Genomic DNA, 18,342 nt, shown 5'->3' with positions numbered 1-18,342 from the left:
GACCACTCGGCTCCTGACCTCATTGCAGCCTTGGTCCATACATGGACAAAGGAGATGAATTCCAGAGGTGAGGTGTGAGTGACTGCCCTTGACATCAAGCCAGCATTTGACCAAGTGTGGCATCAAGGAGCCCTAGTAAAACTGAAATCAATGGGGGGAAAACTCTCCACTGGCTGGAGCCATACCTAGCACAAAGGAAGATGGTTGTGGTGGTTGAAGGTCATCACAGCCCCAGGACATCGCTGCAGGTGTTCCTCAGGGCAGTGTCCTAGGCCCAACCATCTTCAGCTGCTTCATCAATGACCTTCCCTCCAACATAAGGTCAGAAATGGGGATGTTCGCTGATGACTGCACAATGTTCAGTGCCATTCACAACTCCTCAGATAATGAAGCAGTCCATGCCTGCATGCAACCAGACCTGGATGACGTTCAGGCTTGGGCTGATAAGTGGCAGGTAACATTCGCACCACAGAAGTGCCAGGCAATGACTATCTCCAACAAGCGAGAGTCTAACCACTGCTCCTTGACATTCAATGGCATTACCATCACCGAATCCCCTACCATCAACATCCTGGGGGGTCACCATTGACCAGGAACTTAACTGGGCCAGCCACATAAATACTGTGGCAACAAGAGCAGGTCAGAGGCTAGGTATTCTGCATCGAGTGTCTCACCTCCTGACTCCCCAAAGCCTTTCCACCATCTACAAGGCACAAGTTAGGAGTGTGATGGAATACTCTGCACTTGTCTGGATGAGTGCAGCTCCAACAACATTGAAGAAGCTCGATACCATCCAGGACAAAGCAGCCCGTTTGATTGGCACCCCATCCACCACCTTAAACATTCACTCCCTCCACCACTGGTGTACTGTGACTGCAGTGTGTACCATCTACAAGATGCACTGCAGCAACTCGCCAAGGCTTCTTCAGCAGCACCTCCGAAACCCGTGACCTCTTCCACCTAGAAGGACAAAGGCAGCAGGCGTATGGGAACACCACCACCTCCAAGTTCCCCTCCAAGTCACACACCATCCTGGCTTAGAAGTATATCGCCGATCCTTCATCGTCGCTAGGTCAAAATCCTGGAACTCCCTACCTAGCAGCACTGTGGGAGTACCTTCACCACACGGATTGCAGCGGTTCAAGAACGTGGCTCACCACCACTTTCTTAAGTGCAATTAGGAATGGGCAATAAATGCTGGCCTTGCCAGCGACGCCCACATCTCATAAACTAATTTTTTTAAAGTTTTGCATGAAAGAGGATTGGGGCCAGAAGGGACCCAAAAAGGATAATTAGATGCTGATCAAAAGAATGGTCAAAGGTTTTGAAAGAGCTTTCCAGTAGGGAAGGGAGATAGCAAGCTAAAGGTTTTAGATAGGGAGTTCCAGAGAATAGGGCTGGGAGAGCTGAAGGGTCTATCACCAAAGATGGAGCAGAGAGATGGGGAAATGGACAGGAGGTCAGAGTAAGAAGACTGAAGGACGTAGTCTGGGACATAGAGCTGCAGGAGGTAGGGTTGAGGGGAAATTTGTAAAGGAAGATGAAGATTTTGAATTCAATGCTTTGGGCAATAGGGAACCAGTGGTGGTTGGAGTGGGTAGGAATGATGGACAAGTGGGATTTAGTAGAATGCAAGATGCAGACAGTGGAGTTTTGGATGAATCAGTGTGTATGTAGGTTGCTGCACAGGAGGCTGGTGGGGTATTGGAGAAGTCAACCCTGGACATAACAAAGTATGAATGATAAGGGTTTCAACTGCAATGGGGATGAGGTAACAGAGGTGTAAGTATAGAATATGGAGTCCGAAGCTCAGCTCAGGGCCAAACAGAATACCAAAATGTGCACCATTGGGTTCAGCCTGAGCATCAGCCGTGTGGATGGGTTAAGGCGTAAGGATGTGGAGTTTCTGGTGGGAGCTGATCAGGACAGCCTTAGTCTCATCAATAGAAAAAGTTCTGAATAATCTGTGGCTTGATGCTGGACAAGCAATCTGACAGCACAGTGGTGGTCATAGGGCAAGGTACGGCTGGGTGTCATCGGCATTAATGTGGAAACAGGCTACCATGTCTATGGATATTGTCACCAAGGGAAAACATGTAAATGAGTAAAATGGGGGGTTACAAGTTTAGAGTCTCAGATTTTCCCTCGAGTACAGCAGCGCTAGTCATTCCCATAAATGGTCTGAGCATCTTACGTTCAGGGGTGTCCCAATACTGCTTAATTTCAAACTATACAATAGCGTAACTCAAGGGTATGACAATTGTTATCTGAACTAAGTATTCATATCTTTTGCATGTGTTGCCAAACTTTTCAAAGGTGGATTGAGAAACTATTTGGTAAGAAAAGGCCAGGTACAAATCGTTAAGCTGTTTTCTTTCACAGCGATTGAACATACAGAGCAACAGTTATTATTGCACTCAATTAATTCAAAAACAACTTACAACTTTACTGTAGAAAGGTGCTTCACAGAGGCATAAGAAAAAAATGAATGCCAAGCCAGAGAAGGAGATATTGTGGATGGGGGGTGGCGGGGGGGGGGAAGCAAAAGCTTGGTTAAGGAGATGGGTTTTAAGGAGGGTCTAAAAGGAGAAAAGGGCAGAGGACAGGTAGAGGGGTTTAGGGAGGGAATTCCAGAGCATGGAGCCCAGGCAGCTGAAGGCATGGCCTCCAGTGGTGGAGTCAAGGGATCAGTATAATGTGTCTTCATGTAATAATACAAAACAGTGAATATGCTACCCTTCTCCACACCAGTGGATCATCTTACTTGGTCGAAATAAAATAGCTCCTAACTACTCTCTGAAACCTAAACTTCTGAGCCTGGTGTAAGTTGCACTTGCAGCTTTCTGTTTAAAAACCAGACTGATTTCCTGTGTCTCTGGCTCTTTCCCCCGCTGTGTTCACAACCTGAGCGGAGGGCCTATACCTGATAATCCCTGCTGAGCACCTGGAACCAGGGACCTTCCAACACAATGGATATGAGATGTTTAGTGATTGCTGAGACAAGCTAATTAACCGCTTATATAAAAAACAATGAGATAATTGTAACATTTGCATATTGATTTATCATTGGCCCGCAGGCATCTGTAAGGAATACCTATTATATTCACATGTGATCACATGCTGAGTTGTCATTGGCCTGCAGGCATAGAAACATAGAAACATAGAAGATAGGAGCAGGAGTAGGCCATTCGGCCCTTCGAGCCTACTCCGCCATTCAATGAGATCATGGCTGATCATCCAAATTCAGTACCCTGTCCCTGCCTTCTCCCCATATCCCTCGATCCCTTTAGCCTTAAGAAATATATCCAACTCTTTTTGAATATATTTAATGAACTGGCCTCCACCGCCCTCTGTGGCAGAGAATTCCACAGGTTCACCACTCTCTGGGTGAAGAAATTCCTCCTCATTTCAGTCCTAAATGTAAGAAGTCACATAACACCAGGTTATAGTCCAACAGCTTTATTTGAAATCACAAGCTTTCGGAGCGCTGCTCCTTCTTCAGGTGAAGTGGCCTTCGAGACACACGACAACGCAAAATCGTCGAGCAGAAACTGATAGCCAAGTTCCGCACCCATGAGGACGGCCTCAACCGAGATCTTGGGTTCATGTCACGCTACATGTAACCCCACCTGATGCAGGGTCATCCAGACTCGAGTCGACATTGGCTTGTTCTCTCTACACAGATGCGGCCGGACCTGCTGTGATTTCCAGCCAAAAAAAATGTTTTTTGTCTGTTTTTTTGTTTTTCATACAGACCCCAGCATCTGCAATATTTGACCCCTTGTGACCCCACCTCATTGTTCTTTGATGTAATGTTTCCCTGACTGACCTGTTTGGACACCATTCACACCTTTGACTGCTGTGATTATCTCTCTGCCGAGGTGTGATAAATGGCAGTTGGAAAGGTTACCTGTAAACATCTGACATGATTCTCTGACTATATAAACTGTGTCTTTATGCATTTCTCCACTTCACCTGAAGAAGGAGCAGCGCTCCGAAAGCTTGTGATTTCAAATAAAGCTGTTGGACTATAACCTGGTGTTGTGTGACTTCTTACATTTGTCCACCCCAGTCCAACTCCGGCATCTCCACACCATCAGTCCTAAATGGCTTACCCCTTATCCTTAGACTATGACCCCTGGTTCTGGACTCCCCAGCCATCATAAACATCCTTCCTGCATCTAGTCTGTCCAGGCCTGACAGAATTTTATAGGTTTCGATGAGATCCCCTCTCAATCTTCTAAACTCCAGTGAGTATAAGCCCAATCGACACAGTCTCTCCTCATACGTCATTCCTGCCATCCCAGGTATCAGCCTGGTGAATCTTTGCTGCACTCCTTCCATGGCAAGAACGTCCTTCCTCAGGTAAGGCGACCAAAACTGCACACAATACTCAAGGTGCGGTCTCACCAAGGCCCTGTACAACTGTAGCAAGACATCCTTGTTCCTGTACTCGAACCCTCTTGCTACGAAGGCCAACATACCATTTGCCTTCTTAACCGCCTGCTGCACCTGCATGCTTACCTTCAGCGACTGGTGCACAAGGACACCCAGGTCTCTTTGCACTTCCCCTTCTCCCAATCTATTGCCATTCAAATAATAATCTGCCTTCCTGTTTTTGCCACCAAAGTGGATAACCTCACATTTATCCACATTATAGTGCATTTGCCATGTTTCTGCCCAATCACCCAACCTGTCCAATTCGTACTGGAGTTTCACGACATCCTCCTCACAGCTTACCCTCCCACCCAGCTTTGTGTCGTCTGCAAATTTGGAGATATTACATCCAATTCCCTCGTCCAGATCATTAATATATATTGTGAACAGCTGAGGTCCTAGGACCGATCCTTGCGGTACCCCACTAGTCACTGCCTGCCACTTGGAAAATGACCCGTTTATTCCAACTCTTTGCTTTCTGTCCGCCAACCAGTTCTCTATCCAAGTCAATACCTTGCCCCCAATCCCATGTGCCTTAATTTTGCACGCTAATCTCTTATGTGGGACCTTATCGAAAGCCTTCTGAAAGTCCAAATACACCACATCCACTGGTTCTCCCTGATCTATTTTACCAGTTACATCCTCAAAAAATTCCAGTAGATTAGTCAAGCATGATTTACCTTTTGTAACTCCATGTTGACTTTGTCCGATCCTGTCACTGCTTTCCAAGTGCTCTGCTATTACATCTTTTATAATAGACTCTAGCATTTTCCCCACTATCGATGTCAGGCTTACCGGTCTATAATTCCCCGCTTTTTCTCTGCCACCTTTTTTGAATAGTGGGGTAACATTAGCTACCCTCCAATCCATGGGTACTGTTCCAGAGTCTATCGAGTTCTGGAAGATGACCAGCAATGCATCTACTATTTCTAGGGCCACTTCCTTAAGTACCCTGGGATGTAGATTATCAGGCCCTGGGGATTTATCGGCCTTCAGTCCCATCAATTTTCCAAACACCATTTCCCTACAAATACTGATTTCTTTCAGTTCCACCCTTTCATCAGACCCTATGTTCCCCGGCATCTCTGGGAGGTTATTTGTGTCCTCCTTTGTGAAGACAGAACCAAAGTATGAATTTAGTTGGTCTGCCATTTCTTTGTTTCCCATTATAAATTCCCCTGAATCTGACTGCAAGGGACCTATGCTTGACTTCACCAATCTTTTTCTCTTCACATATCTATAAAAGCTTTTACAGTCAGTTTTTATGTTCCCTGAAAGCTCTCATATTCTATTTTCCCTTTCTTAATTAATCCCTTTGTCCTCCTTTGTTGAATCCTAAACTGCTCCCACTCCTCAGAATTATTGCTTTTACTGGCCAATTTATATGTCGTCTCCTTGGATCTTATGCTATCCCTAATTTCCCTTGTTAGCCACGGTTGAGTCACCTTTTTTGTTTTATTTTTATGCCAAACTGGGATGAACAAATTCTGTAGCTCATCCATTCGGTCTTTGAATGTTTGCCATTGCCTATCCACCGTCAACCCTTTGAGTGCCATTCCCCAATCAATCCTACCCAACTCGCTCCTCAGACCATTGTAGTTTCCTTTATTTAAATTGAGGACCCTAGTCTCTGAGTCAACTACTTCATTCTCCATCTTAATGAAGAATTCGATCATATTATGATCGCTCCGACCCAAGGGGCCTCGTACAACAAGATTGCTAATTAATCCTTTCTCGTTACATAATACCCAGTCTAAGATGGCCTGATCTCTGGTTGGTTCCTCGACATATTGGTCCAGGAAACCATCCTGTAAACACTCCAGGAATTCCTCCTCCACCGTATTGTTACTAATTTGGTTGGCCCAATCTATATGTAGATTAAAGTCACCCATGATGACTGCTGTGCCCTTATTGCACGCTTCTTTAATTTCGCTTTTCATGTCATCCCCAACCTCCGCCTTACTGTTGGGAGGTCTATATACCACTCCCACTAATGTATTTTTCCCCCTTAGTATTTCTCAATTCTACCCATACAGATTCCACATCATCAGAGCTAATATCCTTCATTACAATTGTATTCATCCCTTCTTTAGCCAGTAATGCTACCCCACCTCCCTTTCCTTTTTGCCTATCTTTCCTGAATATCAAATACCCCTGGATGTTGTGTTCCCAGTCTTGGCCATCCTTGAGCCACGTTTCCGTAATCCCAACCAAATCATATTCGTTTATCTCTATTTGCGCAGCCAATTCGTCCACCTTATTACAAATGCTCCTCGCATTAAGACACAAAGCCTTTAGGCTTGTTTTTTTAACGCTCTGAGACCTATTAGAATTATTATTTACTGTGGCCACGTTTGATTTAAACCGTTGATTTTTCTGACTGCCACTTTTGTTTTTCTCCTTCCTATCTTTTGCTTTTATCCCTGTTTCCCTTTCCTCTGTCTCTCTGCTCAGGTTCCCAACTCCCTGCCATTTTAGTTGAAACCCCCCTGAACAGTGCTAGCAAACCTCCCCGCAAGGATATTTGTCCCGCTCTGGTTCAGGTGCAACCTGTCCAACTTGTACAAGTCCCACCTTCCCCAGAAGCAGGCCCAGTGATCCAGGAAACTAAAGCCCTCCCTCCTGCACCAACTCTTTAGCCACGCATTCATCTGCTCTATCCTCCTATTCCTATACTCACTAGCACGTGGCACCGGGAGTAATCCAGAGATTACAACGTTTGAGGTCCTGCTCTTTAATCTGCTACCTAGCTCCCTAAATTCTTGCTGCAGGACCTCATCCCTTTTCCTACCCATGTCATTGGTCCCAATGTGAACCACGACCTCTGACTGTTCACCCTCCCCCTTCAGAATGCCCTGCAGCCGTTCAGTGACATCCTTGACCCTGGCACCAGGGAGGCAACAAACCATCCTGTAAGGACTGCTATTGTTTAGAAGACCCAGGGGTCCTGACTCCATCTTGTCCACATGGTGCTGTACTGATTGAGAAAGCTTACAGACCTGATGCTTCATTAAAAGAGTTTAAACTGTAATACTCCGTTGTCCTGCAAATTATTATTTTTGTACAAAGTGTGCAAAACAAGACATGGTGTCAGAACAGGGATTTGAAATGGACATCGTTGGAGCTCCCTTACCCCGAATGAATTGGGAATCTTTGAACTTACCTAGAGAATGGAGCAAGTTCAAGCAACACGTGGAGTTGATGTTTTCGGGTCCACTGAAAAGCAAAGGGGAGGAAGAAAGATGCAGCTACCTACTCCTGTGGATCGAAGAAAAAGGGAGAGACATTTTTAACACATGGTCTCTCACCGCAGATGAAGCAAAGGTACTGAAAAGTTATTTTGACCGTTTTGAAGCATACGTGATGCCCAAGACAAATACGATATTCGCTAGCTACAAGTTTCAGGAGAAAGTACAAGGAGCTAGTGAGTCGTTTGAACAGTTCGTGACTGAGTTAAAACTGCTGGTAAAAGACTGTGTATATGCAGATAACGATGAGATGGTCAGAGACCGCATTGTGTTTGGAATACATTCAGCTAAAGTGAGAGAAAAACTTTTGAATGTTGGGTCCGGGCTAACGCTGGACAAAGCTATGGACATAGCTAGATCGCACGAGATAGCCCAAGCACAGTTGAAAACCATAACCGGCGCCACGAGCAGCTCAAGTGAACAGACAGTGCACGCAGTTAATAGACACACACCAAAGAACACCACCCAGAGAGCGTGTTTCAGAACAGAAAGAACAGCGAGAGTTCTAAAAATGGGCAACACAGACATAAAACGCTTCAAAAACTGTGGATATTGTGGAAACAACTGGCATGGAGAAAAGGAGTACTGCCCTGCCAAAGGAAGGCAATGTAATAAATGTGGTAAACGGAACCATTTTGCTAAAGTTTGCAGGACTGCTTTCAGAAAAACTGTACACACAGTGAGTGACAGCCAAATGCCAGATAGAGAGCCAAATGCAGAGGAACTGTTTATTGATTCTGTCACAGAAAAAACAGATTTCAGAGACTGAGCAAGCCTATGCCGATATTGAGATAGGAAAACAGGGCAAAGAGCTTAAGTTTAAACTAGACACTGGATCTCAGGTTAATGTAATTCCTCTGAGTGAGTATCACAGCTTGAAGGATGCGTGTGAGCTACAGCCCACCTCACGCAGACTGACCGGCTATGGGGGTGAGCAGCTCATTGTAAAAGGCACATGGGTGATGAAATGCAAGTACAAAGAAAGCGACATAATGTTGGACTTTTACACCTCCAGTGCTAGGTCTAAACGCATGTTTAGACATGGACCTCATCAAGCTAGTACTATCATTGACAGCACCAGTTGATAAGCAGACAGTCATGGAGGAGTTTGCTGACGTTTTCAAAGGAATCGGATTATTCCCAGGTGAATGCAATATTCACCTTGACCCAGCAGCAGCCCCTGTGGTTTGCCCACCGAGAAGGATACCCCTTGCTCTACATAGTCGCCTGAAGGAGGAGCTGCAGAGCATGGGGAATACAGAAATCATCGTCCGGGAAACAGAACCAACAGAGTGGGTCAACGCGTTAGTAGTGGTTGAGAAACCACGTACAGGCAAGCTCAGAGTCTGTCTCAACCCCAGAGATTTGAACAAGGCTATCAAACGCCCTCACTGCCCTCTACCAACGCTAGATGACATCACACCCAAGCTAGTGGGAGCACGTTACTTCAGTGTAATGGACGCATGATCAGGATACTGGAATATCAAGCTCACGGAAGAGTCATCTAAGCTAACAACGTTCAACACACCATTTGGACGCTACCGATTTCTGCATTTACCATTTGGTCTTATCTCAGCTCAGGATGAATTCCAGCGGAAGATCGACGAAACCTATGAAGGCCTCGACGGAGTAGTCGCAATCGTAGATGACATCTTCATCTATGGCAGGAATAGAGAGGAACATGACAGGAACCTCCGTGCGATGCTACAAAGATCACGGGAGAAAGGTATCTGGCTCAACCCCGAGAAAAGCATAATCGGATCCACCGAGATCAGTTATTTCGGGCATCGCCTCTCAACTGATGGCATTAAGCCAGATCCAGAGAAAATCTCCGCCATCAAGAAGATGGAGCCGCCGAAGAACCGCGCAGAGCTAGAGACAGTACTAGGCATGATTAACTACTTAGCCAAGTTTGCCCCGAGCCTCTCCGAAATCAACGCACTCATGCGTCAGTTGCTCAAACAATCCAATGAGTTCCTGTGGGACAAACAACATGACACAGCATTTCAGAAAATGAAAGACCTAATCACCAGAGAACCAGGACCTGTTCTTGCCTACTTCGACCCCAACAAAGAGCTCAGACTACAAGTGGATGCGTCAAAGTATGGACTAGGTGCAGTATTACTGCAAGAAGGAAAGCCCATCGGCTACGCTTCCAGATCTCTCTCAGACAGTGAAATCAACTATGCTCAAATCGAGAAAGAGCTATATGCAATTCTGTTTGGATGCAAGCATTTCCACCAGTACGTCTATGGCCGACAGGTCATTGTGGAATCCGACCACAAGCCCCTCGAGCCAATCATGAGGAAACCACTAGCCGCAGCCCCACCAAGGCTACAGAGAATGATCCTTCAGCTACAGAAGTACGACTTCACAATCATTCACCGTCCAGGCAAAGACATTCCTGTCGCAGACACGCTCTCCAGAGTCTCTTAGCTACCAGGACAGCAGCCTCAGTGAAGGCATGGATGTGCACATGGTGTACAACAGCTTACCTGTGAGTGACTCAAAACTGAAGGAGATCCGAGCAGGAACAGAGAAAGATGCACAACTCACACTGCTGAGCAAAGTCATACATGAAGGATGGCCTGAGGAAAGGAGGAAATGCCCTCAGAGCATATCTGAATTCTGGAACCACAGAGACAAACTGTCACAAATCAATGGAATCGTCTTCAAAGGGGAGAAAATCATCATTCCTACCAGTCTCAGAGAAGAGATGTTGACAAAAATTCATGCTGGACATATGGGCATGGAAAAATGGAAACAAAGAGCACGTGACATTATGTTTTGGCCCGGAATGTGCAAACACATTGAGGACACTGTCGGAAAATGTTCCATTTGTCTAGAACACCGCCCATCAAATGTCAAAGAGCCCACGATACCTCACCGTATCCCAGGCAGGCCCTGGCAGGTCGTCAGCTGCAAGCAAGTGCATGCAAAACATGTACAGAGACAGCAACACCAAAAGAGATACTGTGACAGGTCAGCTAGACTACTGCCGCCGCTGCACAATGGAGAATCAGTCAGAATCCAGGAGCATGACTACTGGAAGCCAGCAGTCGTCATCCAGCCAGCTGACACTGAGCGATCGTATCATGTCCGCACCCCAGAAGGACAGGTGTACCGCCGCAATTGCAGGCACCTCCTGAACACCAAGGAACAACACCGTCATTCCGATGAGAGGATCAGTTCCATACCACACAAGGTCGGGATGAGAGGTCAAGCCTAGAGTTATCCTTGACTTGTGAACTGCCAAAGGGTGTAGGCAGATCCCTGGCCTAAAAAAAATAACTGTACATCGTTATTGAAACGTTGAGATGTTTTCAGTGCTAATTAAATGTTGAGTTTACTTATATGTTGATGCTACTGAGAACATTATGTAGAAGAAAGGTTCAAAAGTAATGCATAACATTTTTCTTTTAAAAGAAAGGGGATGTAACATTTGCATATTGATTTATCATTGGCCCGCAGGCATCTGTAAGGAATACCTATTATATTCACATGTGATCACATGCTGAGTTGTCATTGGCCTGCAGGCATCTGTAAGGACTGCTATTGTTTAGATGACCCAGGGGTCCTGACTCCATCTTGTCCACACGGTGCTGTACTGATTGAGAAAGCTTAGAGACCTGATGCTTCATTAAAAGAGTTTAAACTGTAATACTCCGTTGTCCTGCAATTTATTATTTTTGTACAAAGTGTGCAAAACAAGACAATAATGACCAGAAAACCTGTTGTAGCAATGATGGTTGAAGGATAAATATTGGCCAGGACACCAGGAAATCTCCCCTGCTCTTCTTCAAATAGTGCCATGGGATCATTTGCGTCCACCTGAGAGGGCAAATGGGGCCTTAGTTTAACATCTCACCCAAAGGCCAGCAACCTCCAACAGTGCAGTAGTCCCACAGTACTGCACTGAAATGTCAACCTAGATTATGTATTCAAGTCACTGGAATGGGACTTGAACCCACAACCAGAGGCAAGAGTGTTACCAGAGCCAAGGCTGAATGTTGAAGATCTCATTGTACCATTCAAGAAGATCAGGAACTTCTCTGGAGTCTTAGCCAACCTTCCTGCCTCAATCAATACTACCAAAAACAGATTCATTGGTTATTCATTGCATTGCTGTTTGTGGATCTTGCTCTGAATAAATGGTGGCTGCATTTATCTGTAGAAAACAGCAGTCACTGAATTTCAAAATAATTCTTTCCATGTGAAGCACTTTGAAATGTTTCTGAGAGACACAATAAGGCACTATGAAAATGTAAATATTTCATTCCAACTAAATATATACAAATGTCTTTGTAAATCCAGCTTATTCCTCCTGCTCCTTTCAATGTTTCAAGATTGGCATCTATGAATCCTGGTTATTATTTTGATTATTAAGATATGAAACTGATCAGGATATTCTAATACTGTATATTGATTATGTGGGGGATTGAGATTAAGAGTGAATGGGATTTATAAAAACAATCACTGAGTAGGACACTATAAACATATTTTGCTTTGTTAATCATATTATTTACAATTCACAATGAATTTTATTACCAAGATAAGAATTTTTTTTGGTCTTGATTGAGGTTTAAATAAAATCTACGTATCGTAGCTGGCCAATGGCCAAGCAAAAATGGGCAAGTCAATACATAGGGTTGTAAACAAATAGGCAGATGAAGCTCATTTTGAGCCTGTAGAGGGAAGTATCGAGTATTGAAGAAAATAGAAAAAAGCCAGAGAGAAAGAGACGCAGGATCATGAACGAGCGAGGTAGCAGCGAGGGGAAGAGGAGGAGGAGGAGGCAGAGGCAGAGGCAGAGGATCAACCGTTTCCTGCTGTAGTTATAACACGGCAGAGAGAAAGAGAGGGGGTTTGAATCTGGATCGGTTTTTTGAGCTGTCACCTTTTGAATAAAAAGCCCCCGTTTACGGGATCGAGGTAAGAGGAAGATAATGTTGGATTTCGTGATCCCATTGAGTGCCAGCGCTAGGCTGGAGAACCTCATCCCTCACATAGAGAGGCTGTTCAGGGTGAGAATCAGCGCTGGGCCTGCGGCAGAGAGCAGCAGATGGGTCCACATAGACCAGGCAGCAGAGGCACAAGAGGGACTCAGGAAAGCAAAGGTGAGTCTACCAGGAAAATACATTCAAACTGACGTATTTCTAAAATGATCATTTACTTATTCATTTTAACTCTTCAATCATATTTTTTTTGAAATTGTGTGCCAAGGGTCGATGTGCGTGAGGGGGAGAGAGATATGAAACGGCACTTGTTGCTATGAGACGCACAAGTAGCACCACCAGGGCCTTTTGTGCTACATAAATCATCCAGGCCTTTGCTGTTGGTTATTGCTGGATTTTGGGCTTTGTACTTGAGCTGGAGGAAAAGGGCAACATATTTAATGAAAGAAAAATACTTTATTTTTTATTAGGATGAAGGTAAATATTTATTCATTTGATATAACATTGCTAATTTTATATCTTTTTCAGATTTCGTTTGAAATTATTCAAAATGTAGGCTTCAGAAAAATCTAGTTTTTTTTCCTTTAGTCACCTTTATATATCACAGTGGGTTAACCCAACCTTTGAAATGCTACAATCAATAGTGTTTTAACTAGCAAATAGTTTGAATGTAACACTGCAATGGCTGGTTATCCTGTTTTGTATAATTAACAGTTGTTTAGAAAAAAACATTTTGAAAGTAATATTATGAAGGTTGGTTATCTGATTTTTGTAATCACTATGATTCAGCAAATGCTAATCAAAAATCAAATTGAGATTGCTGCAAAAAAAGGAAGTAGATGACGACTTTTTAAAAAAACTTAAAAGATAGAGGGAGAGAAAGATGTTCTGGGAGGGGAATGCAATTACACTGTTGTTAAGAACCAAGTAATGGAGTCTTGCACACTTAGAGTATGGGACTACAGTATTTTGTTTAAGTCCTGAGGATGAGGTGATTTGTAGTCTGCTGTGTTCACTATTGTTCCTGTACTTTAGTTGTAAAACAAATCACAATTTTTTTTATTGAATAAGGTACAAAGTTAGATAGACTTTATGTTATTCTAATCATTAGTATTTTGCATTATGAAGTAGCATAAAATAAAAGGTTGAAGTATTTTGTCAGTGATGCAAAACTATACATTTTAGCTTCCATTGTTATCCTGAACTCACTTTACTATTTCAGTTGATTATGAGGCTTTGTTCTTGGTATCAGTGATGGTACGAATTCTTTATCTGTTTAGTCGTCAAGAGTAAATGGTTTGCCATTACAGAAAAATAAACCACCAATCAGTATTTTTAACTATGGGCTAATCGCTCATTGTGGTCCCGTGGTCAGCTTGTGTGACATGTGGGTATTCATTCCCTACGGTGTTCTGATAGTTCCTGTGTTCTAAGAGTGTGTTTGGAGAGATCAAGGAGCTTATTTAAAATTCCAATAGATGATTCCATGCATTGGAACTCAACTACAGTACCTACTAAAACTTCATTTTATAATGGGAGTTTACCATTTCTGAGTTTTTTTTCTAAATCCCACATTTTGTTTAAAGCAACCAGAACACTGGATTCTCCTGAATACAAAATGTAACTGCCTTATTAGCATTTTGTTTTATTGAGAAATAAAGGTGAAGGCTTATGGTGCAGGACACCACTGAGATTGAAAAAGTAAGAGACAATTAGGAAAAGCAGGAAGTGATTAAGTGACACCAAGCTTGGGTTTAAATGCTTGAGGATTGTAGAAGTAAGGAAAGAGTTGAGGAGTTCTGCAGTTTATAGGTCCTGTGCGAGAATGGGTTAGAGACTGCACAATAAGTCATGAGTTCCATGGGTACTAATTTGCCTTCAACATTGGGGGAGCAGGACTGACTGAGGTGCAGTCAGCTCCCCTAGATGGTAAACAAAATGATTTTTGGCAGGCCCTGTAAAAATGAATCAAAGTAGTGTCATCTTTTGTGGCGCAATGGTTAGTACGCTTCAAATTCTTGGAAGAGCTGGCCTCTGTACGTTGATTACAATGAAGTCTAGTTCCATTTTTATTGAAGTTTTTTTTCTAAAGACTACTTTCTGTTTCAAGCAGATAAGCACAGGATTCTCAGAAGTAAACATTGGCAGCATTTGTATTAATTATTTGATCTTATTATCATCTTGTAAAGATGAGAGACTGAAACCTGCTGGAAACCACCCCACCCCAGGTTTGGGAGCAGTGTTCAAGTCTTGGAGGGAGTTGGGCTTTACCGAGTTGCGAATTGTTGAAACGAAAAGAGATGTTTGGCACAAAATGGATTACTTTTTTTTCAGAAGTGGGTAAATGGTGAAATTATTTAACTGCTGTGTTGGGTTTTTCTTCAGAAATGTTTTGAAAATCATTTGTAAAGTGCAGAGGACTCAAAGAATCTGCAAAGGGATAAAGACAGGCTAGGTGAGTGGGCAATCATTTGGCAGATGGAGTATAATGTGGGAAAGTGTGAGGTTATCCACTTTGGCAGGAAAAATAAAAAAGCAAACTATTATTTAAATGGAGAGAGATTACAAAATGCTACAGTTCAGAGGGACCTGGGGGTCCTTGTGCATGAAACACAAAAAGTTAGCATGCAGGTACAGCAAGTAATCAAAAAGGCAAATGGAATGTTGGCCTTTATTTCGAAGGGGTTGGAGTATAAAAGCAGGGAAGTCCTGCTACAACTGTACAAGGTATTGGTGTGACCACACCTTGAGTACTGCGTACAGTTTTGGTCTCCTTATTTAAGGAAGGATATACCTGTACTTGCATTGGAGGCAGTTCAGAGACGATTCACTAGGTTAATTCCAGAGATGAGGGGTTTGACTTATGAGGAAAGGTTGAGCAGGCTGGGCCTATACTCATTGGAATTTAGAAGAGTGAGCGGTGATCTTATTGAAACATGTAAGATACTGAGGGGGCTCGACAGGGTAGATGCAGAGAGGATGTTTCCCCTCATGGGGAAATCTAGAACTCGGGGGCACAGTCTCAGAATAAAGGGTCGCCCTTTTAGAACTGAGATGAGGAGGAACTTCTTCTCTCCGAGGGTCCTAAATTTGTGGCATTCTCTGCCGCAGAGAGCTGTGGAGGCTGGGTCATTAAATATATTTAAAGTGGAGATAGACAAATTTTTGCAAGATAAGGGAGTGAAGGGTTATGGGGAGCGGGCTGGGAAGTGGCTTTGAGCCCTAGATCAGCCATGATCTTATTAAATGGCGGAGCTGGCTCGAGGGGCCAAGAGGCCTATTCCTGCTCCTATTTCTTATGTTCTTATAAAATAATGTGCATGCTTTATTGTTATAAATATTAACTGTTAAGAACAATGATATCCGGACTGCTCTGAGAAGTATCAGTTGGCAGAAATAACACATTTTGTATCATGGCAAAAGTGTACAAACTCTTCCAAATTTGCTTCTGCAAACACAGAAAAAACCAAAAAGGTCTGCTGTGAGATTTCACATTGAAACTATAAGTAATGTGTTCAATAAAAATCACAGATTTCCAACATGCCTAACACATATGATTTTAAAGGCAGTTAATGTAGCCTATGTGAAGCCTGAGTAACTTCCCATCGTGTCTGCTCCACTGTCCACTCTGTAAATGTTACCACTTATATTTTTATGTCCTGAATTCATCTGTTTGAACTTAGCAGATCTGCGGGTTTAGTAATGTCTTTCCTCAATGTTTCTCCCTCATTGATGGATAAATCCTAAATTCTTGTTTTATCAACTTTTTGGTCTTGTCCTATCTAAAAGAGGTAATTTTTCATCATGCATATTCACATTGGTGAAACTGTCCCTCTCACATTCCTCCCAATCTTTTGCCTCTTCTGTTTTTTACTCACTCCTGAGCATGTATGTGCACTGCAATCTTATTTGTAGTTTCTTTTGTTGAGTCTTGTGCTCATCAAATTGAGGTGTGTTAATGCTGGGAAATGGCACATTTTCCATTTCAGGCATCCAATGTCAACATCATGCACTTCCGAGGTCAGTAAAGCGCCCTGTACACTTCCACAACAATGTGGCTCAGTTCCAATCTTGGAAGACCACCTGCTACTGCATCAATGTAATATTTCTTTTCCATTTACTGCATCAGATTCTGACTAAGATTACCATTTTAGTGTCAGTTAAAGGCAGTTTTGTGCTTCAGACCCGTGCCACTAGAAACTGGGCCAGCAGACAGAGCAGACTTTTATACCATCAGTCTGGGATGGATTTGAAACCAAGCAACAGAGTTAACAGTCAATGCCTGCTGCATTTCCCAATTTCCCAAGGTATTTCATTCCTAGTGGGAGGGCTGTCACCAAAGTGGCCAATAGCATTAAAGAGGTTGACAGACATATTTCAAAGTCTGCTAAAAGCAAGTGATTGGACCGTTACACCTACACTTAGAGTATTGCAGTCATAAGCCAGAGATTCCACCACAATGCTTGTACTTGCCCTTTTTGTCACATCATTTCAATTAAGTGACTAAAGTGAGTGGTACAACAATACACCATCCAACTGTTTGACATCTTAAATTTTTGTCTGTAATATGAATCCCAGGCAGCTCATCTGCTTGAGTATTGGAGTTCGGGCAGAGGGTGCTGTTTGAAGCCAGCGCATACTGAGCTTGCCACACTTACAAATAATGTCTTTGGGTTCTTATGGCTGTTGGCAGTATCTGTGCTGCCTGATTTTACCATGTGGTGGTGATGAGATACGTTTATTTCTCTCGCTTTTCTAATATAATGTGCAGAACCACGGTTGGTGGGCAGCAAGTCATGTGTTGTAACTTCCAATAACTGCTATAAGTAACCTCAGAAGCAGCAGCCCTCTGTTGGATTACACAGCGAATAATAAGCACCTGAGAGCTAGTTACAATAAGGCTTATCTATATGCAAGGCAGAGATACTGTCAAAATATCAGAACAAGAGTCCAAAAGGTTTATAACTCCTACCTGTACTCCATGGGTAGATTACAGTCTTATTGTTCATTTTTGTAATCTGTATGATTGAACTGATTCAATTGATTCAAATTATTGAACTGCATTTTGTGATGCTTGCATTCTGTAGTTTTTTTTAAGTAAAATCTTTTTTTTCTTCCAATCGCCTCTCCTGAACATGCAGACTCATGCTAGGGTACCGTTTCATAGGTGGCAGTTATAGAATCATAGTCATTACAACACAGAAGGAGGCTGTTCATCCATTGCTCCTGTGCTGGTGCCAGTTCTTCAGCTGGAGATATCTACTCTAACCCCATTTCCCCGCCCTTTCTCTGTATCGTTTTATAGTCTTTTTCAAATACTTATTCAATTCCCTTTTAAATTATATTATAGTCTCTGCCTCAATATCCACTTGTGGTAAAACATTCTAATAATCTTTGGTGGAAAAAAAATTGTTCTATTTTTCCCATTGTTCTTCTAGTGATAATCCTCAATCAATGTCCCTTGTTACCGATTCACCAAACAGTGGGAACAGTCCTTCACTATACAGTAATTTTGAAAGTCTCTGTTAGATCCCCTTCAGCCATCTCTAGTCCAATGAAAATACTATAACTATGACCACTTATTCCTGTAGTGAAAGTGATTCTTCACTGTACCACTAGCTCTAATATTCTTCCGATAAGGGGTACCTAAAACTGCACGCAATACTCCAGTAGGCAAGGCCTTGTGCAAATTTAACAATATT

The 18,342-nt window shown here is 43.1% G+C and overlaps 1 protein-coding gene across 1 annotated transcript in view; it reads left to right on the top strand.

Annotated features, from left to right (window-relative positions):
- Window positions 1-12,445: 12,445 nt before the first annotated feature.
- Window positions 12,446-18,342, top strand: part of zc3h12b (zinc finger CCCH-type containing 12B) — a 140,230-nt gene continuing 134,333 nt past the window's right edge. Inside the window, exon 1 of the mRNA XM_085998914.1 lies at window positions 12,446-12,802. Coding sequence (XP_085855040.1) covers window positions 12,632-12,802 — 171 coding nt within the window. The 5' untranslated portion in view covers window positions 12,446-12,631. The remainder of the gene's footprint in view (window positions 12,803-18,342) is intronic.

The sequence above is a fragment of the Somniosus microcephalus genome, chromosome 1 (genome assembly GCF_052327205.1).
Source record: "Somniosus microcephalus isolate GS21.2 chromosome 1, FLI_Smic_1.0, whole genome shotgun sequence".
NCBI classification, from domain to species: domain Eukaryota; kingdom Metazoa; phylum Chordata; class Chondrichthyes; order Squaliformes; family Somniosidae; genus Somniosus; species Somniosus microcephalus.
The sequence above is the reverse complement of the archived record's forward strand: the minus strand, read 5'-3'. Positions and strand labels throughout refer to the sequence as shown.